Source organism: Microtus ochrogaster, linkage group LG5, assembly GCF_000317375.1.
Source record: "Microtus ochrogaster isolate Prairie Vole_2 linkage group LG5, MicOch1.0, whole genome shotgun sequence".
NCBI lineage: Eukaryota > Metazoa > Chordata > Mammalia > Rodentia > Cricetidae > Microtus > Microtus ochrogaster.
The window spans coordinates 11,293,949-11,321,096 of NC_022031.1; the positions used below are offsets into that span (position 1 = coordinate 11,293,949).

At 40.3% G+C, this 27,148-nt stretch overlaps 1 protein-coding gene across 3 annotated transcripts in view; it reads left to right on the forward strand.

Annotated features, from left to right (window-relative positions):
• The window catches only part of Ube2w (ubiquitin conjugating enzyme E2 W), a 57,329-nt gene that overhangs the window by 11,008 nt on the left and 19,173 nt on the right, over positions 1-27,148 (forward strand). Inside the window, exons 2-5 of one of the 3 annotated variants that reach the window (XM_005361868.2) lie at positions 7,041-7,132; positions 11,020-11,122; positions 21,781-21,936; positions 25,288-25,363. In XM_005361868.2, the coding sequence (XP_005361925.2) occupies positions 7,041-7,132; positions 11,020-11,122; positions 21,781-21,936; positions 25,288-25,363 (427 nt within the window). Of the gene's footprint in view, positions 1-7,040; positions 7,133-11,019; positions 11,123-21,780; positions 21,937-25,285; positions 25,364-27,148 lie in introns of all 3 variants that reach the window. The other 2 variants (XM_013351884.2, XM_013351886.2) reach the window with 2 other exon arrangements.

Below are 27,148 nucleotides of genomic sequence, written 5' to 3' on the forward strand. Positions count from 1 at the left end.
GAGAGAGAGAGAGAGAGAGAGAGAGAGAGAGAGAGAGAGAGAGAGGAGAGAGAGGAGAGAGAGGAGAGAGAGCGCGCTGGAGGCCAGAAGAAGGCATATTGGATCCATTGGAGCTGGAGTTATAGGCCTTGTGAGTCACTTGGTACTTAGAACCCAAACCAGTCTTCAACAAGCACTCTTAGCCACTGAGCCGCACTCCAGCCTTGTAAGGGTTTGTGCATGTGGCTTTGGAGCCTGTCCTGGAACACAACTCACAGGTCAGCCTGCCTCTGCCTCACAAGTTCTGGGACTAGAGAGAGTGCCACCACCCCTGGCTACATCTGGATTTTCTAAGCACTAGAATTGTAACTCATATATTAGTCTGTGATTAATTTAAAACTCCTTTTGAATATGGTGTATGATGTATGTAGTGTTTAGTGCCAGCTTCTTTTCCTTTTGAAATGGAATATGTGCTGATTGAAAGCCCATTGGGTTTGATAGTATCAAGCTGGTAAGAGGGCAGCTGACTGCAGATGAGAATTTATATCATAGCCCTGCTAAAACATTTAATCCTAGCAAACGATTACTGAGACTTCATGTGTTTCTCTGTCAGTCTTTAGTAAATTAAAAGGTATTAAACTTAAAATGCCATGGGACAAACATCTTATAGTCGATTGTCCCAGGTATAAATCTATCTTTTCTTTAAACTGTACCTACATTTTATGAATGACTCCATAAGATTTATTTTTTTTAGTTGTGGAGATACAGAAATTAAGCTTACTTTTTACTAAATTAAGGAAGATTTGTTAGGAAATAGGTACTGGACTTTGGAAGAGGGAATGGTGCTGGGTCTTCATTGTTGCAGATTCTCTATTTGAATTTACTTACTTGTTTAAATTTGTCTGAAACCCTAAATCAATTATTTTGCAAATTCATTTGCAAAATGGTGTGTATTCCCCTGAGCACACACTGAAGGTCAGACTGCAGGCAAATATCCTTTCTGGGGTCCATTTGATGCCCTGTGTTTTGCATTTTTGTGCTTTTTGTTGATGATTTCTTTGTTTAAAATTAGCTGCAAGCATAGTACTGAAGTGCTGTTTGGGGTCCTGAGTTCATGGTGCTGTCATGGGGGTTAGAGAAACCACTTGTGTCAGATAAGGTTCTCTGAAGCAGGAATTGGAGTGATGCACTGTGAGTTTGCTGCTGCTGAGTTAACGATGTGTAGTAAGTAGCGACGTTGATGTATTCATTGTGTGTGGTGCTGGGTGTTGAGGGTAGGGCCTCATGCATGCTAGGCAAGTGCCCTACTGATGAATTGTATTTTCAGTCCAATAAGGGATCTTTAAAGAGAAACACACAAAAGTGAGGTTTACTAGTGGTTAACTGATGAGAATCCTACAGGAAACTGTTCCCTCTATCCTGAGTTTGGTATACGGATTCAGTGTTTGCTAAGATACCAGTACCGCGAATACTGCAAATTGACTGTTCTTTAGGTTTCAGTCCATCTTTGAGTAGGCAGTGTAAGCCAGATTGAAGCTGGTAAGATCTGTGCTGCTACATCCAAGTTCCTTGTTTCTACTTTCTCCAGTAGTTCAGTGACTTTCTCTGTTTGGTGTTTGCTGGGTTTGGTTTTGTTTTCCAAGTTGGCCCACACAATTCAAACCAGCTGTTTTCAACTTTGGCCTCATTTTAAGTCAGCTGGGAAATTTACAAGTCCCCAGATTATGATTCAGTTGCCCTGGCATTTGTTTTGGAGTTGCTCTTGACTCCTTAGGTAATTCTTTTTCTTCTTTTTAAAAAGACTTATTTATTTTCTGTCTTGGTGTTTTGCCTGCTTGTACGTCTGTGCCCCAATTGTGTCCATTGCCTGAGAAGTCCAGAAGAGGGCATTGGGTCCCTTGGAACTGGAGTCACAGACAGTTGTCAGCTGTCACATGGATGCTGGGAATGGAACTCCTGGTCCTCTGAAAGAGCAGCCAGTTCTTTTAACCTCTGAGTCATCTCTCCAGCTCCTGTTTGTTTGAGGCCGGGTCATTCTATGTAGCCCTGGCTGTCCTGGAACATGATCTGTAGACCAGGCTGGCTTCAAACTCAGAGATCTGTTTGCCTCTGCCTCCTCAGAGTGCTGGATTGAAGGTGTGCACCGTCACTTATATAAGGTATTTATTTTAATTTGGGTCCTTTTTTAAAAATAAATTCATGTATATATGTTTGTGTCTGCTATGTGTATGCAGGTGCCTGGGGAGGCCAGAAGAGACTTCAGCTCCCTTGGAGCTGGAGTTAAAGGTAGTTGTGAGCTGCCCAACAGGAATGCTAGGGACCAAACTTTGGTCCTCTGGAGAAGTAACCAATACTAATGGCTAAGCCATGTCTCCAGCTCCAGCTGGAAGACAGTTTTTATCTCATGTAGCTCAAGCTAGCCTAGAACTCACTATATGGTTGAACCTCTGATCCTCTTGCACTTGGGAGGTATCCCAAGGGCTGGAACCGTAAGTGTGTACTACCATGCCTGGCCATAAGTTATTTTTTAGTAATGCATTTTGTTTTTACCCAGGGTGCTGGAAATGGAAGCCAGTTTATCCTCTGACACATTTCTGCCTTTGACTTTCAGTGTATAGCAGTTTTCTGCTGTCCCTTTTGGGCATGGAAAAGCATTTAACCTCACCCCTGTCTTTGAATAGAGTCGTAGCATAGGCTGGTCGTCCTGCCTTAGTGAAAGTGAGTGTTGGACTGACCGGTCCACACCACGCTCTGGGCTCTTGGAGAGCTGCAGTCTGCAGACTTCTCGCTTTAATGTAGGAAGTGCTAGTTTTAAGAATGGAAACTGTTGGTGCAGTCTCTCCCTCTCCTTAAAGAGGAAAACATAACAATAACTTAAAAATTAAGGTCTGTAGAAGGTGTACTCAGAATTTAGTGGAGAGAAGTTGGTTCATTTACTTTATGCTAAAATAAAATTATTTCATTGCTAGGCTTTTGCCAAAAATAATTTTTTAGTATTTAAAATCAGTTCTTTTTTTAAACATATTTTCCTTTTATTTATTATATTATTTGTATGGATGTTTGACTGCATGTTTGTCTGTGTACCATATGCGTGTCTGGTGCTGGAAGAGGCCAGAAAGGCCATGGGATCTCCTGGAAGTGGAGTTATAGCCAGTTATGAGCTGCCATGTGGGTGCTGGGAATTGAACCTGGGTCCTCTGGAAGAACAACCAGTGTTCCTAACTGCTGAGCCATCTCTCCAGCTCCTTAAAATCAATTCTTAATACTATGAATTCTTAATAATATGCCCAGGGTTACAACTGGCCATGGTGGCATGCTCCTCCTTGTAAAGACGTGAAAGCAGTCCAGTGCTCAAGGTCATTCTTGGCCCCGTAACAAGTTCCAGGTCAGCCTGGACTACATGAAAAGTTGTCTCAAAAAATGAGAGGGCTGGGGATATGAATATGGCTGTTAGTGTAATATATTGAGGATTTTTTTTCTCCTCATATCATGCTGCCCTGTGGTTTGCTTTCTACCTTCAATTGTCAGCTAGATGAACTAGGAGAAAACAGTGGTCACCTTGGTAAGATTGTTACAGTAGTGGGGGTTGAACTCAGGACCTCACCAATACTAGGTAAACATCCTGCTACTGAGCCACACATGCTGCTAGTCTTTCAGTCTACACAGTTACACCAGCAACCAGTGTTACATACTTTTTTTTAAGATAATTTATTGTATATGTGAATACTCTGTCTGCATGTATGGCCTTATGCCAGAAGAGGGCATCAGATCTCACTATAGATGGTTTGTGAACCATCATGTGGTTGCTGGGAATTGAACTCAGGATCTCCGGAATAGCAGCTAGGCTCTTATCCATTGAGCCATCGCTTCAGCCCTTGGCTGGATTGGAACTAGCAGTGTAGACCAAACTGGCTTTAGACTCACAGAGATCTGCCTCCCAGTTGCTGAGATTAAAGGCATAGGCTACTACACCCAGCTAGTCCTTCATTTTGAATGTCTTCCTTTTTCTTGTTTGTATTTCTCTTTACCTTCAGTGAGAATTTGTACTCTTTAAAATAGTTTCCCAACTATAATAACAAAAAACATCTTTTCAAGGTTTCAATTTGAGATAAAACTTTGTAAGACATAAAGCCTACCTATTCCTTTAATTTATTCCATTTTTACATATCATATAGAACACTGTTTTATTACATACTTATTGTCAGTTTCCTCTTTTGAAAGTAAGCAAAGGGATTTTGTCAATTTTATTGTATTGTTGCCAGTGTCAACTAAGGACTTACTACTCTGTTCTGGTTTTGTGCTTTAGATTTATATGTTGGTACATAAAAAAGATGAATTAATGTGGGGTTGGAGAGATGGCTTAGTGGTTAAGAGCACTCAGAACCCACATGGCAGCTCACAACTGTCTGATACCCTCTTCTGGCATACAGATGTGCATGCAGACAAAGGATCTATATATATGAAATACATAAATAAATCTTTAAGAAGTGTAAAAGTTCTCTTTAAGAAAAAAGGGCACTAGCTGATCTTTCCGAGGCCCAGAGAGTAGATCCAGCACCCACTCATAGGGGCTTGTAACTGCAGCTTCAGGGAATCCTACAGGTGTACACACAGCAGACAGATGTAAACATTAATAATAAGTGAATCTTTAGAAACATGAATTAATGTAAAAGTGGAGCCACTTTAGAAATGAAAGATCTTTTTAGATTGGGATATAAACTGCATGGTTTGAAACTGGGAATATTTTTCTTGATGTAGTCTTGAGTTTTTCAAGGAGTACTTTTCATGTTAAATAGCCATAGGTTATTGAAGGACCCGTCATCCTGCTACGTGAAACAGCAAAAATCTCAAGCTAGTGCCTAAGCACATACATTAAGAAAAGTGATCAGAAACTAAAGAGCAAAGATGCGTTACTGCGATAAAAATGTAATCTTTTAACACTGTTAAACAAAATGTGGTAGACATAGACCTGTCTGTGCTTTTAGTTTGCTGAAAATGGAGTGTTTGTAATTTCTCCAGAGTTCACAAATCAATAACAGTAAACATGGTGATTTCAAACACAAAGAAAAATAAGAACGTCAGGCTGTCAGAGTGACTCAGATGGGTCTGTGAACCTCCCCAAGACACAGCAGTGATTATTGATAGATCCAGGTACACCTAGTAAGCATGTCGAGGGGCATAGTGTTAGGCTTCAGAAAGAGTTCTGCCTTTATTTTTGACAGCCAATACTTGAAAATCTTAGTCTTTATATTTATCAGTTAGTCGACTTGATTGTTTATACTAGGACTGCACTTAGTGTTTTCAGATTTGTGTTATCCCTGTGAGTTTATGTTTGAATGGGCATGGGGCAGGACTGGTTAGGTCATAGCATCTTTTCTGTTAGTAAAGCCCTCCAGATGTGGAGGACTGACAGTATTCCTCCTCAGAATGTGGTCACTGAAGTAAGGCTTCTCTGAGATACTCCAGGGAGGGTTCCCTTATTTGGAGCTCTTTCTTTCTCTCCCTCTCCCATTCCCTCTAACCTTCCCTCTGTCCCTCTTTGGTGCCCCCTTCTCCCTTCAAGGTAGTATTCGTCCAGGCTGACTGCAAATTTGTAACCCTACCTCAGGCTCCTGAACTCTGAAATGGAGTGTGTCACTACACTAGACGGAGAGACCATTTTTAAAACAGAAAATTCATTAGAGTTATAAACAAATATTCTTTTTTTTCCCCTCAAAGAATTAGCTATTAGGGGCTGGAGGAATGGCTCAGCTGGGAAGAACATTTGTTGCTCTTGGAGAGGACCTGTTTCAGTTCCCAGTACCAACATGGTGGTTCACAAGCATTTCTGAATACAGGGCCAGGCTACTGGATGCCCTCTTCTGACTTCCGAGGGTACTGGGCATGCACGATGAAATGGTATACATACATATATGTAGGCAAAAATTTATACACATAAAATAAAACAATAAAAACAAAAATAAAAGAATTAGAAATTAAGAAGCTAATGAGATGGCTCAGTGAGTAAATGGCAAAGCCTTGACAACCTGAGTTCCATGTCCGGGACCCACATGGTGGGAGAAAGGACTCCCTCAAGTTGACAACCTGAGTTCCAGTCCGGGACCCACATGGTGGGAGAAGGGACTCCCTCAAGTTGTCTTCTGACTGCCACATGTGTGCACTCACACACATTAAATAATAAATAAAATAAAGATGTGGGTGGAGACATGGGTCAGTAGTTTAAGAGTGCTTGCTGATCTTCCAGAGGACCAGAGTTAGGGTTCCAGCTCAAATAAAATAATAATAAAACTTGGTTTTAAAAGATCTTTATAATCTTGCATATGATTTTAATAGCATTAGTTGGGTTTTTTGTAGTGCTGAGGATTAAGCACAGAGCCTTGCACAGGCCATCAAGTAATCTGCATACACTGACAGTTCTGTGCTCTGTTCAGTCTTTGTACACCAGAAGGGGATGTCTGTTGATGACAAGGGGAAACAGTGACGTTGTACACGCAAAAAGTGCAAAATGTAAAGTCTGGTCTACAAAATGTTACTTTAATGTACAGTGAAAACTGTGACCCAGCCATTAAAAGAGTGACTTGTGTTCAGGTGACCCTGCTTAGAAGATGATTACAGAATTAGGTTAGGAGTTGACTTTAAATTGTTTTTCAGAAGGCTTTTGTGTAATAAGGTACTGTCATAATTTCCCGGGAAAGCTTCTCTTTCACCATAGTTACAGGACACTGGGGTTATTTGAAAGCAGCAAAGGAAGCATTCTGAGTAGTGGCTCTTTAGCCCACTGCTGAAGCTCTGAGCCCCAGTGAGAAACTGAAGAAGGGGCTGTATCATGGGTACCCGCTGCCCTTCAGAACTGCTTACAGCAGCATTGTGGGATTGGGACTGCGACACTGGCTGTGAATGGTAGAGCAGACCATAGTGTAAGGGTTAAGTATAGATGGTATGTAGAGATTCAAGGGCCCTGTAAAGAAAGAGTTTCAAGCACTGGAAGGAAATTTAATAATCAGTTTTAGACTGTGGAGAGGAAGATGATAAAAGTATAAAATACTATTTATATTTTCTAGAAACGACTACAAAAAGAACTGTTGGCTTTGCAGAATGACCCACCTCCTGGGATGACGTTAAATGAAAAGAGCGTTCAGAACTCAATCACACAGTGAGTATTTGAGGTTCAAAGGTCTTCTTACTTACACTGTATAACTATGTACTCATTCTTTAAAAAGTTATTTTCATATTTTATTGTATTCTGTTATGCCACTAAGTAAATATAATAGAGATCATATTCCATGTATTTATATAAATATTCATTTTTAACCTTACTGTGTCATCATAGGCTTACTGTTGTGTAAAGCTTTCAAGGTTTTTTTTTCTTAAAAGAATCCTTGTGTGTTTCTCATGTTCCTTATTATCTATCTATTTATTTATTATTTCTGCTGTGGCTCAGGCTAGCCGTAGTCTCTGGACTGCTGGTCTTATAGGTAGGTGTGAGCCACTTCTTATGTGCTGAGCCTGTGCTCTCCCTTCAGACTGCAGCACACCATGCTTCAGACATAGTCAGTAAAACACCCCTGCTGTGCTGCTGCAGAACAAAGATGCGAAGAGGGCTTCCTGGGACAAACTTTTTTTTTTTTTTTAAAGTATCTCTGGTTGTAAGACTGAATTGAAAACTGTACATGTCAACATTAGAGAAGGGTGACACATTAAAATGCTATCACTTTATTGTTTATAGTTAGTTTGTAAGGTAGAAATTTTGTATAGTCATAGTTCATAATTATCTTTGAAAATTCTGTAGAAGACCTTTTTGGCTGGGTGCAGTGGTACCTATAGTCCTCAGGAGGCTGAGATAGGAGGATCAGCCCGTGAGTTCAGGACCACTCTGGACAACCTAGTGAGATCTCTGCCTAAAGAGTAAGTCACGCCCCAAAGAAAAACAACATTTGTATGCTGCTTGTCTTTGTCCACAAAACCCAGCTTCCTCTGGAATGGAATAGATAGCAGTTTCTTTTATTAGAAGCCAGAATATGTATAAAACATCAAATTCAAACCATCCATTTTTAAAGAGTAATAGTTACAGAAATTCAAGAGTTGAGACTCACTGGAGAAAGGCCTGTTTACTTTTGCATTACATCCTTACTCTTGCTCATGATTCGATACTAGCTGATGGTTCAGTATTATGATTGGAGCTGGTGAGCTGGTTCAGATGCGAAAGGTGTTTGCTGTACAAGCCTGGTGTCTGAGTTTGATCTCCAGAACTAGTGTGAGGGTGAAAGGTGAGAAGCAGCTCCACACTTGTCCCCTGAACATCACCCCACACCATGGCTGCATACCCATAACCACACATAGTGCACATGCACAGTAATTATTAATAAAGCTGAAAATGTGTAATTTAAATGTGCCTATGATAAGGATAGAGAAATGGCTCAGTGGTTAAGAGCTCTGGCTGCTCTTCCAAAGGTCCTGAGTTCAATTCCCAGTAACCACATGGTGGCTCATAACCACCTATAAATGAGATCTGGTGCTTTCTTGTGTGCGGGCAGAACACTGTATAAATAATAAGAAAATGAATCTTTTTAAAATGCACTAAGTTGCTGTTTCTTATCATCAGTGATGTAGTAAACTGCAAAATACTAAGAATACAATATTCCCCCAAAATGTAACAGTGGCTTATTCTTGAATTTTTATATTGTTGTTGTTATTTCGAGTCAGGGTTTCTCTGTGAAACAGTCCTGCTGTCCTGGAACTCACTCTGTAGACCAGACTGGCCTCAAACTCACAGAGATCCTCTGTCTCTGCCTCTCAAGTGCTCGGATTAAAGGCGTGAGCAGCCACTGCCCAGCATTATTTTTTTTAATTTAGTAACCATATATTACTTTTTTAAATAGTAAAAATTAAAAATGTATCACATACAATATTAGAAATCATGTCATTGACCTATTTGATGCAAATGTTGCATGACTAATGATGTTTGCTTTGCAGTTATTTAAAGACTCTGTTCTGCGTGTCGTGTGTAAATTGGTTGTGTTTGTCAGTCCTCAGATTTGTTACATAAAGAAAATGAAGGTGCACAGGCAGCTCTCTCTTTGGATTATCACTCTGGGGAGTAGAGATGTGGGTGGGTGGGAGAAAATGAATTTTGAAGCTGAGAATGATGTATTCTTTTTGTTTTGTTTTTGTTTTTAATGAGGAGGAAAGAAGGAGGGATGGAGGGGCAGGGTGTTGAACCCAGGTCTATTTAACGTGCTCTGTAAGGACTCCGCCAGTGACCTGTGTCCCCCACAGGTACAGCTTTGTGTTGTATTGATTTTACTGTGGACTAGCTCTGGCGGTAGAAATGTGCTAGGTTCTCTATATGTATGGTCATTTCACTCTCTGAACAGTACCCTTCTATGGCACTCAGCATGCATCCTGAAAATGAATTTTCATATTTTAAGGGTTTCTATACTTTAGTAGATTTCTGTCACAGACTAAGCCCAGACCATGTTGTTATTTTATACATTCCTAGTTCCATACTACATAAGACATGAGTAGACTCTTACCGTAGCAGTCCCTGTTTTTCTGGACAGATGGGTGGGTGATATTGGCTGGCAGTACTGGGCATCAGACCCAGTATCACTTGATCATGATACACAAGTGCTTTACTGCTGAGATGTATCCTCAACTCAGTTTTCCTATATTTAAGATAACATTTTTGTGCCTGAGAAGCATGAGGTTAAAGAATTTGGCCAACTACAATTACGTGTGACAGCTATAATTAAAGACTCATTCTTACTTACTTTGGTTCAGGTCTAACTGCTCCCCTATTGTCTTTGCTGTTTTTATCTTCTATTTTCTCTTTTAAAGACTAGCGATAGTTACAGGATATCAGTACAAACATTTATGTTCTTGATGGTTACACATGAAAAACAAGCTTACAATAGATGTCACAGAAATCTGTATGTGCTTTATTAAGACGTTGAAAGTGAACGAGCAAGGAACGGCAACAGAGAGCATTGCTTGTAACCTTCAGAGTAGATGGATGGGGATCAGTTTAGCTTCCGTTGAGTCTTTAGCCTACTGGTCAGGGGGTCTGTTTGTCAGCTACAGTTCTTCTAACATTAATCGGGAAGGCAGTTAATGAGCTTGCTGTTGTCTAGAACAATTTAGTTACTGTAGAAAGTAGTGTTTGAAAGAAAACAAGATGGTATGGTCTAAAAGGAAGAACACAATATAGACTCTGGTATTAGCCCATGGAAGTGGGGGTTTATTTGTAGTTTGCTTCAGACCCGGGTTACAAGCTCCGACCTTGACCTAATTTCTTTAATCCCAAGTGTCACAGAAGGCTAGGGAAGAGTGTTGAAAACCTACTCTGGAGTTGGGGAGAGAGCTCAGCAGTTAAGAGGGTTGGTGCTCTCAGAGTCCCCTAGTTCATGTCCTAGCATTCATGTCACTGGGGACTCTTAAGGGGATCTGTGCCCTGGGCTCCATGGGCACTAGCGCACATGCAGCACACCCACACGGGTCATCCAGAAGCAAGAGCTAGCCCAGGTGGTGAAGCAGAAGCAAGAGCTAGCCCAGGTGGTGAAGCAGAAGCAAGAGCTAGCCCAGGTGGTGAAGCAGAAGCAAGAGCTAGCTTAGGTGGTGAAGCAGAAGCAAGAGCTAGCCTAGGTGGTGAAGCAGAAGCAAGAGCTAGCCTAGGTGGTGAAGCAGAAGCAAGAGCTAGCCTAGGTGGTGAAGCAGAAGGGAGTCATCAGTTACTACAGATTCAAACCCTGGAGCCCACGTAGAGGTGGAAGGAAAGGATCAGTTCCACAGAGCTGTCTTCTGACTTCTACATGTATGCTGTGGTTGTGCATGTCCCCCATACAGTAATAAATTTATTTAAACACAATATACATAACAATAATGAATTAAGAAAGAAATACAGTGTAAGAGTTGTTGGGTGAAGTGCACCATACACACTCTGGCCTATGGCCTGACATCCCAGTAACCTCTAGTTTTCCCTTTATCCTAATCCTTTTTAAGTTTTAAATTTGTTCCCTTTCTGTTTGTCTTTTCCTGTCCTAGGTGGATCGTAGACATGGAAGGTGCACCAGGTACCTTATATGAAGGAGAAAAGTTTCAACTTCTGTTTAAGTTTAGTAGTCGATATCCTTTTGACTCTCCTCAGGTAACTGCTTTGCATGTAACATTTTATTGTACTTTTAGATTATAGCAAAAACGCTAAATTGGTTATTTTTGCCTCCTGAAAGCCTGAATCAGAAACTCAATGTAAATATGTAGATAGATTTGTTTTGCATTGTTTTATTTGAAGGCAGGGTTTTGTGAAGGGTTTTGGGGCAGAGGCTTCTCTATTGTTCTGCTTCTAGGAACTTGAGGCTGTTTATCATGCACAGGTTTCAGGAGCAGTGGGGGCAGACTAGCATTTTTAGGCACCGCAGGCACTTTCTCCTGGGCGCGATGCTGCTGAAGATACAGAGGCTCTTTGAGAAGGCCTGTGTCTTTGGGTTTCCACTGATGTATTCTTTTTGCAGCCTTCCGGAAGACTGAATACATGAAGTCAATTTGAAATCTGATTATTAGAGTTTGAGGCAAACACAGTTTAGTTAAGGGCTGGGCGGTGGTGGCGCACGCCTTTGATCCTAGCGCTCGGGAGGGAGAGGCAAGCAGATCTCTGTGTGTTTGAGTCCGCCCTGGTCTGCAGCTTGAGTTCCAGGACAGCCAGGACTTCACAGAGAAAAATACTGAGACAAGGGATAATGGTGGTAGTGGTATTTAATAAAACAAAACAAGAACAGCTTTGGGGGGGATATGTGTATTAGTGGTTTGCTTGTATGTGTGTCTGTGCACTCTGTGTCTGATGCCCTTGGAGGTCAGAAGAGGGTGTTGGATCCCTAGAACTGGAGTTACAGGTGGCTGTGAGCAGCCATGTGGGTGCTGAGAAGTAAACTTGGGTTCTCTGCAAGAGTGAGTACTCTTAACAGCTCTGCTCTCTCCAGCCCATGGACTGTTTGGAAGAGGCATTTAACTAGTAAATAATTAATTGAAGGTTAGAACAAAGAAATTCTGGGATGATTTCCAGGATTCTGACTTGTAAGATGATGAGTTACTAGAATTACTTCTTACTCAGAGAATTAAGCACAGGATTTCACAGTTTAAGCTTGATGTTTGAGATGTGTTGCTAATGTAGCACTGCAGACCTCTGCTACTGCTACTAAGGATTTCTGGAAAATGAACCCAGTACCTAAATTCTATGGTATGTGATTAAAATGTGCTATTTTGAGAAAAGTCATATTTCATTGTTACTTTGAACATAATATTCTGAATATAGTAGATTAAATCTTTTTCTGGCCATAAGAGATAATAGGGATTTAGTTATTGCATTGTGCTATAAAGAGAATTGTTTAAAGAAGTAGGGGTTAGCTAGATGTTGACCCCTTGAATTATGAAGTTGGCATGTGATCAGGAAGCTCACATAGATCTGCCTGTCTCTGCCTCCCAAGTGCTGGGATTAAAGGTGTGCATTATCATGCCTAGTTCAACATTTATAATAAGTTTTTCTTTATTTTGGGATTCTGCTTTCCTTCTGCTTTGTTTGTGTCCTTTCACTCATTCCTGTATAGCTTTTCAAAGCCTTTGCCAGTCTGTGAGTCTTTTCATTTCTTTCTTATCTTGCTATGTAGACTGCAGCCAAGGCCTTATCTTTCAGCTGGGTTGTTTCAATAGGTTATTGTGTTCATAGTTTCTGCTTCTTGTACTATATACCTTTCCTCAGCACTGTTGGATTTTTCTGTAGGCATATTCATGATCTCACTGAACGTTTAACAATTCTCTTTTGCAGTGCTGGGGATCAAACCTTGCACTTGGCTACATTTCTTCTACCCCTACTCTACATACATACATCCACACATAAGTACAACACCCACCTGTATTTTTCCCTTCCTTAGTAAAATCTGTGGACAATTATTTCCTTGGCTATCAAGTTCCTTTATAGACTTGTTAAAACTTAACCATTTTTTGCAGATTACCTCCCTGCATTCTACTGTATGATAATGTTTGTATATCATATTTTATAAATTATTTTTTATCGTGATTTTATCATCTAATAACTCTTAATATAGTAGTTATGATATAGATTCATTTTTAAAAAATATTTATTTATTATGTATACAATATTCTGTCTGTGTGTATGCCTGCAGGCCAGAAGAGGGCACTAGATCTCATAACAGATGGTTGTGAGCCACCATGTGGTTGCTGGGAATTGAACCCAGGACCTTTGGAAGAGCAGGCAATTTTTTTTTAAGTGAAGAAATTGAAGCTTTTGGGAAAGATCTTATTAATGGTTTGATTACTAGTCAGAACAATCAGGAGTGAAAACCAAGTTATTTCTCTCCCTCTGCCATGTTGTATGTGGAATCTGAAAGGCCTTAGGACAGTTATTCCCATTCTTTTGGAATGCTAGTATTCCTTTTTAACAACTTATTTTGTAATGCATCCATGTTGTAGAAATTGTATATTCTAATTTATGTTGATTAGGAAAATGGCAACTCCAAGGGCAAGAATTTTTTAATTATTAAAATTATTTTATTAATCATATTTTTATGGCTTTGAAACAAGTGCAGTAGATTCAATAATACAGATTTGTATACATATAAATTACAGGGTTTTTCAATAATTGAACCTTTTTAGATATCCCATTGTTCTGGGAAAGTGGTAGAAACGTTCCTTTGAATTCAGTTCCCCAATTGATGTGGGATTCCCTCTGTATGCTGTGAATATGTTTTATTGCCATTGGTTAATAAAGAAGCTGCTTTCAGCCAATGGCTTAACAAAATATAGCCAGGCTGGAAAAGATATGTAGAGAGAGTAGGCGGAGTCAGAGAGATGCCTTGTAGCTGATGCAGGAGACAGACGCTGGACGGAAACTTACCAGTAGGCCACAACCACCTGGTGATACACAGATTAATTGAAATGGGTTAATTTAAGATATAAGAGTTATCCAGGAGTTTGCCTAAGGTAATGGACCAAGCAGTATTTTAATTAATACAGTTTCTGTGTGCTTATTTCGGGTTTGGGTGGTCGGGAACAAACAAGCAGTCTCCGCCAACACCCAATCACCAGGCATTTTGAGGAAACAGAAACATTGACAGTTGTTAGATAACAGTTTTTAATCTTCCTACGGAATAAACAATACTGAATGTGTGACTTCTAAGAAAAATAGAATTTGATGAGTGTCCTGAAGTAGACCAGCATTATCGTGAAATGACCTCTACCTCATCTGTGACACATCCAGATCACTCCATGCCTGTGTAGCTTCTGTCTGCTTCCTCTTGTTCCTGATTAGTTTCGCACATTATATGCCATTTACTGTGAAAAATCCACCTGCCTAAATAGTGGTATTTGGCTTGAACATTTGTTTTAAAGCTTAAAAACAAAAAACCAAAAACCAGTCAGTGTTTTTCAGTTACTACAGGAACAGACATGAGGCCCCATTCCATCATCATTTCCACTAATGTGTAGTTAATGCCAGTTGTATAGGCAATGCCTTTCTGTGTAAACACTGTTTGTCTTTGTCTATGCTACGTTCCAGGGAGATGGCTGCTCAGTTCAGTCTGTCTTGAGCAACAGCAGTCAGTCTGTGCCAATGCTTACCTTTATACTGAGAAATAGAAGAGAATATAGAGACTAGAAAGACAATAGGTTGCCTTTAAGGGGCTTCAATCTGCTCATTAGTTGAATAGGTCAGCATTTACTTGTCTGTTAGGACTGAGTATGTAACATGAAATCAGACCTGTTTGGCTCAGATCACAGTTTCCGTGGGGTGGTGTATGCCTGTAACACTAGCACTCAGGTCGAATACTACTTGAGCAAAAAGTTCTAGACTAACCTGGGCAACAAAACAATATCATGTATCAAAAAAGCAAAGCAAAAAGTTGGGAAGATGGTTTTGTAAGTAGAGTGTGCTGTGCAGATACAAGTACCTGATTTTAGTTCCCAGGACCAGGGGAAAGCCAGGAGTGGCAGTGCCCACTGTGGTCATAGCACTGGGGAGGCAGAAGCAGGACAGTCCTATGACTGCTGACCACATAGTTTTACTGAATCAGGGAGTGCCAAGTTCAGTGAGATACCCTTTCTTAACAAATAGGTAAATAAAAGTTGAGAATGATTGAGGAAAACACATGTCTATACATACACATAAACACATGTATACAAACACAATTTTTTAATTTAGAAAAAGGAAAAAAAACCATAAGAATTTCATGAGAGTAACAAAAAAGCCCTTTTTATGTAGAGTTTAGATTCTTTTGCGAAAAGACACATAATAAATAAAATAGTGCGGGAGAGGAGGGGGCAAGGGCATGCTCAGTAGTAGAACTCCAGTTGCCCAAGAAATAAGGCTAACAATTGACATCTGGGTCTCAGGAACCTAAAAAGCATCTTTACAGCAGAGCACACAGTTGATGAAGACAGCTCACCAGACTGGGAGAAGATGCTGGTACACTGTACCTTTGACAGAATATAATAGAGATATAGGAAGAACTCAAGCTGTACACTAAGAAGTTAGAGCGTCCAATCAGATGAAATACAAATGACCAGTAAAGACTGGAAAAAGTGATCAGTTCTTCCAACCCTTAGAGAAATGCAAATCAGAACTACATTGAGAGTCCATCTCACCCAGTCAGTTGTCGTTCGCCAGGGAAACAACAGATGCTTGTGAGGATGTGGACAGGAGAGAACCTTTATGTTGTAGCCCATTGTGAGAACTCAGACTTGCTCTGAGGTGGGAGGTCTTGAGTAGGGTTATGGAGTCATAGCTAAAATTAGAAGGCAATGCAACAGGTGGCAAATGGGAGACCAGAGGGACTGTTGAGTGCATCAGGCCGGGGTGGTGCTGACCCACAGCAGCAGCTCCTCGTGGAGGGTGTGGAGAACACAGTTTGCACCTGGTTTAGAGGGTAGATCAGCAGACAGGAGGGGCTGCTAGATTGATAGGTGTTTGAATAAAGGCATCAAAACTCCACGAAGGGCGTGAATTGCTTTGATACAAAATGGGCAGCAGTAGCCGGTGTAGAGTAGACCAGAGAGGCAGAGAAGAGCCTTCTGGAACTGGTAGGACTGGTCTTGACAGGACTTACGGGGAAAGAACAGAGCAGGGCATGAGCGGCTTGGCCTTTTAGGCCTGCCTGCATGTGCTCCCATGTGTCCGTGTTGAGAGACACCGAAGGGGTGAGCGGAAGGTCTAGGTCTGATTAAAGTAGGCTCTTCAGTATGGGGGACCTGGGTGTTACTTCCTCCGCTTTAGGAGATGTGGTCAGACTCTGGAAATTCTAAAGTTCCCAAAGCTTAGTGCTATAACTCCTCGGTACTTGATTCTTCTGATACCCACTTCCTGTATACCCCTTTGTCAGAGAATTCTATTTCAAAGAAACATGAGCTACTTACAGGACTTTGTCAATGTTTCAGTATACTGACTTTAACTTTTCCAATTTGGTTTTTGCTGAAAAGTTGTTTTAGCACATAATTTCTCTAGAAATAATAGGGACAATGATTATTTTCAAGGAAAATCACTGTCCCTTCAATTCTGAAGCCATACAAAATAACGATGAAATTAAAAAAAAAAAACTTAGTCTTTAAGTACATTTAAAGCTACATGGTATGATGATCAAATAGGAAAATTATTCTTATAGATGCTAACGATCTGGGTTTGTGTGCTAGAAGGAGAAGTTTGCATCAAAAATTCATAAAACTTCAATCCCTAGTCATTTTCAGTAATTTTTTTGAAATTATATCACATGTCTCTTTTTTTCTCTTTTCGTCTCTCCATGCACCCCTCCGTTCTTTCCTCCCTCATTCCTAAAGACAGCCTGATCTGCCTGCATAATATACCTATATGTAGATGAGCTCACTAGCCTCTTTTGTCAGTACGAATTGTATGTTATCTGTAGCTTTTATTACACTTTTAACTTTTATTTACTTATTTATTGTTGAGACATGCTGTCATGTGTGCTGGGCTGGCCTTAAACTTGCTCTGTAGTAAGGGATGATCTGAAACATCTGCTCTTCCTGTGTTTACATCCTGAGTGCTGGATTGCAGGTGTGGGCCCCCAGCCTGTCTCTGATGATTACAAGAGAAAACCTTGCCTCATGTTGTCCTCACAGGAAGCCTTGGTGTCTATATGGCATGACAGATGGACTTTGCCTTATAATTCTAGCCTGGTGTTTGGTTGTCTTTCTGGCTGCCTCCTCTCCATCCCTATGCTAGAAATTGATGGCTAGCCTAGGGCTCATGCATTTCAGGTGAACGACCACTGACTTGCACTCCTACCTGTGTGTATCCTATTTTGTTGTGTTCACTGTATGTTTACAGTTTGGACCCAGCTTGATGCATATTAGGTAACTTTCTGTCTCCAGACCGCTCATGAAACATGTACTGTATTTTTGTAAATAGGTATCGTAAGGTCTTTCATTATTAGGCTTGATGTTGAGAAATTCTTGCATTTTGTTTATGAAAGTTACCTGAACTCCATTCCTTGTTTTCTTCTTAGTAATAATGCCTAGACTATTGTAAACTGTATAAACATACTGGAATATATAGTTAAATGTCTAGAGTAATTCTTGTTTTATACTAGATTGTTGTAGATATTGACAGCTATCAGATTGAACTATTGTTAGAATATATCAAATTTGAGTAGTGGGTCAGGCTCGAGTAGCTCAGGCCTATAGCCCCAGGTACTTTTAAAGCTGCTGTAGGAGAAATGCTTAAGCCCGTGGGGGCGGGGCAGGGTTGACAGCCTAGGCAGTGGGGAGACGCCTTGTCCCTCCTCTCCTCTCCTAACTTAGTTGCGGTTGCTCATAGTCTGGGTAGGCTTCCATTACTCTGATGTCTTTCGGGTTGTATTTTAATAGATACTACATTTATGGTACTCAAGTTATTCCAGTATTGGTTTGGTTACATTTTTAGACTGGATGTGGACTAGGTATGTCCTGCAGTTGTTGTATCTTAGCTCTTCTACTTTTGGAAATGAGTTGCAGTAGTGAGGAGGTGAGTAAAAATGTAGTCGTTTGAGGATGGCTTCTTATGCAGCTTTGGGACTCTTAAGTTCTGATTCTGCGTCCTGGAGTTGTACTTTTACTTCCCTCTGAAGTTGTGCAGCAAGGAGCATGGCTAGTTTCCAGTCAAGGTGTTTGTTTGTTTGTTTGTTTGGTTGGTTGGTTTTTCGAGACAGGGTTTCTCTGTAGCTTTGGAGCCTGTCCTGAAGCTGGTCTCGAACTCACAGAGATCTGCCTGCCTCTGCCTCCCAACTGCTGGGGTTAAAGGTGTGCGCCACCACCACCCGGCCCTCATTTAACTTTTATCAATGTGATTGTATAACTAATTTTGACCTGAGACAAGTAAATTGAGTTGTAGTTTCAAGTCAGTTGTATTCAGTGGTCTGGCAATATCAATCCTAGATAGTTTCAAATCGCTTGTATTCAGTGGTCTGGCAATATCAATCCTAGATAGTTTCAAATCGCTTGTATTCAGTGGTCTGGCAATATCAATCCTAGATAGTTTTATAAGCTACATGGGACTGCACCAGTTTTTTTTTTAAACTCCAGAATTAACATTTTGAGTTCAGAACCTGCTCACTTGAAGTAAAACATCAGAAATGTCAGTTTTTCTCCTTTGACTCATACAGGATATTAAACAAGATGGAAAATGGTACGTGCTTAAAGTTAGCCTTGGTTACTCTTCCCAATGGGCGGAGAGCCATAGTGACAGAGATTATAATGAAACTCTGTGGAAATGGAAAGACTGGTAATGCCTTAGCATCAACAAACTGTTGTAAAAAATGTTTTGTTTTATTTCAGGAATTCAAGCATCCTTTTCCTGCTTAGATAAGCTTCTAAAGTGTCTAGGCCGTAATGGCTGCTTAATATGTGCAAGTAGTTATCCCGTGTCTGATTGCCTCCGGTTCACACTGGCTGCATTTGCCTGTCATGGAATACATTAATAATTGAGATTGGTTAATTTTGTTTTGGTTGGTGTCTTAAGACAGACTCTGAGGACAGCGCAGATTGGCCTGCACCCTCTTAGCTGTGCTAGTTGATTGCCCATCCAGCATCCCACTCAGCCTCCTGAGTGCCCAGCGGGGGACTTGACTTGATTTTTGTTTTGGCCACTTGTGTTAGAACTGTTAAATTTTGTCCTCTGCTCTGCTTGTAGACTGTCTGCTGCTTTTTGTAGGTGCCATTGCTTGCTGTTCACCACTCTATCTTATGCCTGGGTTTCCTGTTAGTTGCCAGCTCATGGACATTGCTAACGATTTCTCTCCAAGGAGGATACTGCTTTCCTCGTGCTCTGTGAATGCCTAGGCAGTGTCCTGATGACCTTTGTATCTGTCTGGCTGTCGTGTGTTTTCCAATAGTCGTGGTAAAAACTTAACGTGTGTGTGTGTGTGTGTGTGTGTGTGTGTGTTGACACTGTCACTATTCTCATAGACTTCTTAATAAAGAGACCTTATTGGGGGTGGGTAGAATATACTTTAAAAATAACTGTGACCAGGGAGTAAATTCTCAGTGAAAACACTCTGCTGGTCAAATGACTCTTTAGGATAAATGAATCATCAGGACAGATCTATATTCTGTGACATTTATAAATTCCTGTTCTAGACGTGTAGCAAATCTACAAATAAATCTGTTGACATAAGCTGTGGCTCATACTTCTAAAAGTGGGTGGACAAAGAAAGTGTCACATTCGCAGGGAACCCTGATTGCTCTTTGGGCTGACGAGGGAGAGGGACTTGATTTGGGGAGGGGGAGGGAAATGGGAGGTGGTGGCAGGGAGAAATCTTTAATAAATAAATAAAAAATAAAGTCCATCACTAATTAAAAAAAAAGTATCACATTCAAGACTGCTCAGAGCATGACAAGAGCAGTGACATGTGCTGCACAAATGTCATTTCTCAGAGCAGTCTTAAAGGTAAAGAATGAACCTTCTGCAAGTATGGAGGACAAGTAATTGATTTCTCTCATTATGAGAGAGTAGAGGTGGGTGGCCAGGTCTTAAAGGCTAAGGAAAGCACTTGCTGAAAGTTGGAGAGATTTGTCGTGTTAACCTCAGCTTAACAGTCTGAGGCCTACTCGTTTGAACAGTCAGCTTGTTAATGTGCATATTTCTAAGAATCTTTTATTTCATTTTTGGCGTTTCGAGACAGGGGTTCTCTGTATAGTCCTGGCTGCCCTGGAACTAGCTCTAAATACCAGACTGGCCTTGAACTCACATAGATCCAGATCCACCTGTCTTGCCTCCTGAGTGCACCACCACTGCCCGACCTGTAAGAATCTTAATAAAGTCAGATTTGTGGCTAGATCTTTAAGATATCTACCAAAACCTTATCTGATTTTAGTTTGACAATATCTATTCTGTATTAAATGTGGGTAGACCTCACTCTAGCCAAACTGATTTCATTGGCCGTCTTCTTCATTTAAGGAGAAACCACCCCCACCCCCACATACATGCAGAGCAGCAAATGTTTCATCGGTTTCTGTCAGAATTTAAAGTTTGATTTCTCCTCCTCCTTCTTTTGCTGTACAGGTTGAGCGATTCTGTAAAGTCTGTGCTGAGGACTGTGGATGAGTGGGAACTCATGGATCTTGAGTGGCATCTTTGAGTTTATCCTAATGGTGGTTGTTGTTGTTTGTTTGAGAGAAAGTTTGTACCGTTTTCCCAAGGCTGGCCTTGGACCTCTAGGCTCGAGTAGAATTCCTTCTGTCAGGCTCGAGAAGTTGCTCCTGCAGTGGTGTGCTGCCACACCCAGCCTGATTGTGAATTCAAACCAGGTCTTTATCCTAGTGATACTAATGTTTTTCTTATTATGGTAAGATCACTAATTAAGAAATGACTGCTAAACTATAGAATTAATACAGCACCTTGTAAAATGTACTTGAAGATTGGTGAGTTAACTTAATTTGAGTTTTATATAAAAGCAGATAATTTCTCTTAGAGCTGTAGCTTGGAGTGGAGCGGTGTGGGGCACGCACAAGGACCTGCATTCTTTGCGCAGCACTGCAAGATAAAGAGGAACACATACATAATTGATCTCAAATCCATCTCCTGCCTTTGAATTGTGTTAGAATATGCAGGGTATGTGGATTTGTTCTCTTTCCTGTTTGGATGCTCAGGTGGTTTACTTGAAGTGTTAGGGCAGAGGAAGGTGTTTACAGTTGTGCCAAGGCAAGCTAAAGGAACAGCTTCAGTGAGTAAAGGCAGAGTGGAGACGAGCAGCCAGTTAGGACTCAACTTCATTTATTTTTCTCCTAATTGGGCCTTTGGCTTTGTTTGATTTCTATTGCAGTTTTAACATTGAATATTTTTGGAATTTTAGTGCATTTGGGTTTTTTGTTTTGTTGTATTTTGTGTTCAAACATGGTTTCAGCGTGTAGCCTGGCTAGCCTGGAGCTACTGTGTGGAGGTTCATGCTGCCTCCCATTCACCAGGATCCACCTGCCTCTACCGCCCAAGTGCTGGGATTCCAGGTGTGCGTAACGAGTAGCATCTGAGAAAACAACATTCTGTTGAATGTAGTTTACCTTTCCTAGTGAAAAAAAATGCAAATTTAGAAAATTTCAGTGAATTTAGAAAATAGTCTAGGGTTTTATATTGCTGCATGGTCATCTATGCAGTGAGGTTGTTACTGAATTGTTGGTGATGAGTGGACATTTGCTACTGAAATCTATTTGTTTTTATTTTATGTCTTAAAAATTATTACTTGTTAAATGTGCAGAATATTTTAGTTTTTAATAGTAGAAAGTATTGAGCGTTAATGGAATTTTATTTCTTCTTAGGTCATGTTTACTGGTGAGAATATTCCTGTCCATCCTCATGTGTATAGCAATGGTCATATCTGTTTATCCATTCTAACAGAAGACTGGTCCCCAGCGCTCTCAGTCCAGTCAGTCTGTCTTAGCATTATTAGCATGCTTTCCAGCTGCAAAGAAAAGGTAGGATTTTACAATTACTCCAGGTAATGTCTCCTCTCTCAGCATAGGTAGGTTTACAGTTTCAGTATATAGTTATCTGTGGTTGAAGGAGGATTCAACGTTTTTTGGTTCTAAATTACAGTGAATGACATTTTTAGTAATAAATTGGAAACTATCTTGTTAATTTGATTCTAATAGACTAGAAGTCAAGCTCGGTGTTCTCTCTGTATTTCTAGTCTGGTTTATTGAGTGTACAGCATGCTGGCACTGTGGGCAGTAACTAGACCATAGCTCTCATTTAATCATTTTGAACAGGACATTTGTGCATGAGTTTTAATCTGAATTTTATTTCCATGAACAGTCACAGAGTAAAAGTGAACAGTACATTGCTCTTTCTAGATTTCACAGTGGGAAAGTTAGAAACGAACACCCCCTGGCTCCTTAGCCCCCTTTGCCAGTTCCTATCCACAGCAGCACTTCTCAGTTTCCCCAATCCAGAGCTTTCCTCTCTCACTGGTCAATTGATGGAAGGATGCCATTTACCAGTGGAAGTTTTGAAACCTTCACTTTTGTTCTCCTTTATTTACACACAGGTGCTGTCTCTAATCGAAGTGGAGGAAAGACCAGATGAAAAATGATATGTAGTAATTCAGATGCCCTTAAAGTAGGGAGCTCTGAGGGGTGTGTGTGTCTTCAGCAGATTGTTTCTCTGTTCTCCAGATTAGATCCACTGCTGTTTTATTGATTAGACTGTAGAGACTCTTTAGGATAGTAACTTGTTTTTGAACAGTAGGTTGTTTAGAATCGGGAACACCGAGTTACTGTTTGACTGTGTATGTTTCTTGAAATGTTAATTCAAAACAAATTTTTTGGGGGAGTGCATTGAGATGGTTCGGCAGCTAAGTGTGCTCACGATGTCAGCCTGACAGTTGATCCCTGGAGCCTACATTGGAAATCCAGAACAGAGAGTTTTTTGTGATCACCACTTAGAATGTTGCACACACATGTGTCTACAGCACACATAATAAGATATTTTTTAAAGAATTTTCCTGGTGTTCTTTTAAAAAAAAAAACAAGAGTTTTTTTTTTTTTTGGTTTTGTTTCAGTTTTGAATTTTTTAGTTGTTGTTACTTAAAAAAGTACAGGGAATAATAGGCCAAATTGTCTTTGCTTTTTTTCCTTTCAATTGTAAGATGAAGAGCCCTTTATCCAGTTCTTATGTACAATATAAAAAAATCCTATCATTAAATTATGACATGTTATTAATTAAAAGACCTGTCCTCATTCAAAAACACTAAAATGTGCAAAGAAACCTATTTTAGATGAAGTATGATATATGCATCTTAAAACATTTTAAAAAATTATTTTTATTATTTTTAGCTAGGCTGTGGTGGCACAGGCCTTTAATTCCAGCACTCTGGAAGCAGGGGCAGGCGGATCTCTGAGTTCAAGACCAGCCTGGTTTACAGAGTGAGTTCCAGGACAGACTCCAAACTACACAGAGAAACCCTATCTCAAAAAACAAAAAAAATATATTTTTTAATATGTATGTGTGTTTTACCTACATTTATGTCTGAACACCATGAGTGTGCCTGGTACCCATGGAGGCCAGAAGAGGGCATTGAATTCCTTGGAATTGGAGTTAGAGATGATTGTGAGGCACCATGTGGGTGCTATGAATTGAACCAGGGTCCTCTGGAAGAGCAGAGCAGCCAGTGCTCTTAACTGCTGAGCCATCTCTCCAGCCCCCTTAGGATCGCTTTCACTTCCATTTCTTCTGCATATTCAGGTTGTAATCAAGCTTTATTTAAATCAACAATTGTTAGAAATGAGTCTTCTTGTTTATTGCTTCAGTATCTTTCCTCCTCCACCCCAGCACACGCACATGCACACGCATGAATACACACAGAGCAGGTTGTTCTTACAGTGGCTCCGGGGTTCCCTTGATGCTTCCCTGGAGTGATGAGTGGGTTTGATGTGCACCGCCATTGAGATGGTCACTGGTGATTCTCTGCCCATTGCTCTTGCATTTGTGTGCATCCACAGGGATGCTTACACCACAGGCCAGAGACTGACTGTTGCTCTGGGTGCCTCACATCCTTTTCCAACCATCATTGTTCTGCTCACCTTCTGGTTTCCTGCTAGTATTTTTGTATACTTTAGGATAAAACTAATCATTTAATTTAAATTTTTGATAAACTCTTTTTAGTAGAATTGTTTGGTAGGTTTAACCATGACTATTTAAGAGTCAGAATTTCTGTGAGTTTTGATAAAATTAAACATTTATTAGATACTTGCTGGTTTTATCCTATGAAGTACTAGGTAACAAAAAAAGGAATTAAGTAACTTAATTTTGTAATCCAAAATTTTAAAGAAATTTTCTCAAATTGTGTCAGGGTAGTCTTGGAGTATTTAACAAATTGTACCCAAGTAGTCTTTGTGTTCTTGTTGGTTGAAATCACCATTTATGTGAATTCATGAATGCGTCCTAAGCACCAGCTGACAGTTGAGTACGTGAGCGTTAGAAGCGTCAGGTGGATGGGCTGCTTTTTCCCCAGCAGTCTAGGTTGTCCATCACACTACTGCTTTCTGGCTGGACGTTTCCTAAATGATGTAGCTTTTGGTCAGCATCAGTAGAAGAGATAGTCTCTTAATCTCTCGTCTTCATTACTCTAGGCAGTTAAGTCTAAACACTGAAACAGATATTTAATAGGGAAAGAAAGAAAGACACTTTTATCAGAGTCTTAAAAGTTAGCCAAAAGCAAGGGTGAGACTCTCTCACTATTACAAGCCGCCTCTCAATATAGATTAGTGTAAACATGACATTTGAACTCTTGACAAAAAGCCAGGCTCTCTCCAGTCTTCCTCCAGTGTGGTTAGCATCACTCTTGGCCAAGGTGTCTTGCAGAGCTGCCAGGTTTTCCAGATTGTTCCATTCGGGGCAGATGAGGAACAAGACTACTGGTACACACAAGCACTAAAACATCTTTTCTCGTAGATGTTGTTTGAAGTGGAATCGTCTGCTCCGTCCTTAGTACATTACAATAAAATAAAAAGCCTATGCGGATACTTGAAGCATGCTGTAGTTCTTCGATAACCTTAGTGAGGTTGGCTTTTGTTTAGCTGGCTCATAGACATGGTCATTAAATGACTTGATGGAGAGATAAGTACGAGAAATTGGGATGCTATGTACTGGAACTAACCTCTCCTACCACCCAGCCTTGTTAAACAATTGAGGCGTACATTCTTGAGTGATGCTTTTAGTGTTTCCATTGTTTTCATCTGTTCTGTAATAATTTTGCTAAACTCAGTTCTCTTAGTCATTTTCTTTCCAAACTTACCTGTTTAATATTTAAACTCTATTTGTTTCAGAGACGACCGCCAGATAATTCCTTTTATGTGCGAACATGTAACAAGAATCCAAAGAAAACAAAATGGTGGTATCATGGTGAGTAGTTTTTATTTGTAATGACAAATTTTTGATATTTTTATATTTATAAGATATTTGTAAGACTTGGGAGAATAGTGCAGGATGTAATTGAGTTAACATTTTTGTAACACTACATTTTAGAAAATCTGAGAAAATGTGGATATTAGACTAAATTTTTAAAACAAAATCATATCCATCATATAATAAGTAAAATCAGTATTACCCTAATAATTCTAATAATACCATTTTGGTACAAAAGTGTAGTGTCTTACGGTTTTTGGTTTGTTGCAGTTTTGAGGGTTGAGATGATTTTGCTTATATAAGTCTGCCTGTCCTGAAACTAGCTCTGTAGGCCAGGCTGACCTTGAACTTGCAGCTCTCCCCACTTGCCTCCCAAGTACTGGAATTAAGGTTTATGCAACTGTGGTGGACTAAAGTCCATAATAATCTTTATCTTAAAGCTGGAGGGAGCCTTTCCTATGAAGTAGAAGTTCTGATGCCTCGTACAGTCGGTTCTGCTCCTTTTCATATTTGGGGGCAGTTACAGTACATTCTAAGTGCTCCATTACAGAAGGCCTGCCTTAGACAGTGTTCTGTTGCTGTGAAGAGTCCCCACGACATGACTGCTCTGTCAGAGAAAACTTGCTTACAGATTCCGACGTTTAGTCCATCATCATGGTGGAATGGAGGCGGGGGCTGAGGCCTACATCCTGATTCATGGCAGAGAGAGGACGACTCTGGACTTCCACAGGGGCTTTTGAACTCTCCAAGCCAATGACCACCCCCAGTGACACACTTCCTCCCACCAGACCACACCTAATCCTTTCAAGTAGCACCACTTCCTGGGGACCAAATCTCTGCACTGTGGGGGTCACTCTCTTTCTAACCCCACAGCCACCCTTTAAACATGTGAAGTTTGAAGCCCATTATTTTAGCTTTATGAAAAAATAATTCTTGATAATTTTAAATTTCTGTTTTTCTTGTTCAGGGAGCAATATGTAGGGTTTTTTGATTATTTGTTTTTGTTGTTGTTTTTTCAAAATAGGATTTCTCTGTGTAGTCCTGTCTCTCTTGGAACTCTCTCTGTAGACCAGGCTGGCCTCGAACTCACAGAGATCCTCTTGCCTTTACCTCTTGTGCTGGGATTAAAGGTCTATGCACTACTATTACCTGCAGTATATAGGTTTAAAATACAGAATTGCTCCCCCCCCCCCGCCCCCTCTCTCTCAGACTTAGTTTCTCTGTGTAACATTCTTGACTGCCCTGGAACTAGCTCTGTAGACCAGGACCAGGCTAGACTCAGACTCACAGAGATCCGCCTGCCTCTGCCTCCCGAGTGCTGGGATTAAGGGCTTGTACTGCTACTGCCTGGCTTGCTGGCATTATTTCTAAACTAGTCTTATTGCTTTTCCAAGGATATAATTTAAATTAAAAAAGCAAATGCTTATATTCCCCAGTGAACTTCTTTTTCCTTTAATGGGACTGGATCCCTTAGTCTCATTCCTCCTGGATAGTTCTACCACTGAGCTATACCTCCTTCTATACATTTTAAAGCAGGTGAATAAAGGTCACTCCTTGTGATACTTATATCCATAAAAGTAATTATTTTTCTGGTTTGGCTTTTTAAATTTTTTTTTGTATTTTATTATCCTAAAGAAATCAAGCTTGGCAAAACTTAATGAGAATATGGCCTTTTCTCCTTATCTTTTTTCCTTATCACAGAAGTCTTCTGTGTTTTCACCTAAACTATAAATTTATTTTTTATTTATTTATTAATTTATTTTATTTTATTTTTTTTGGTTT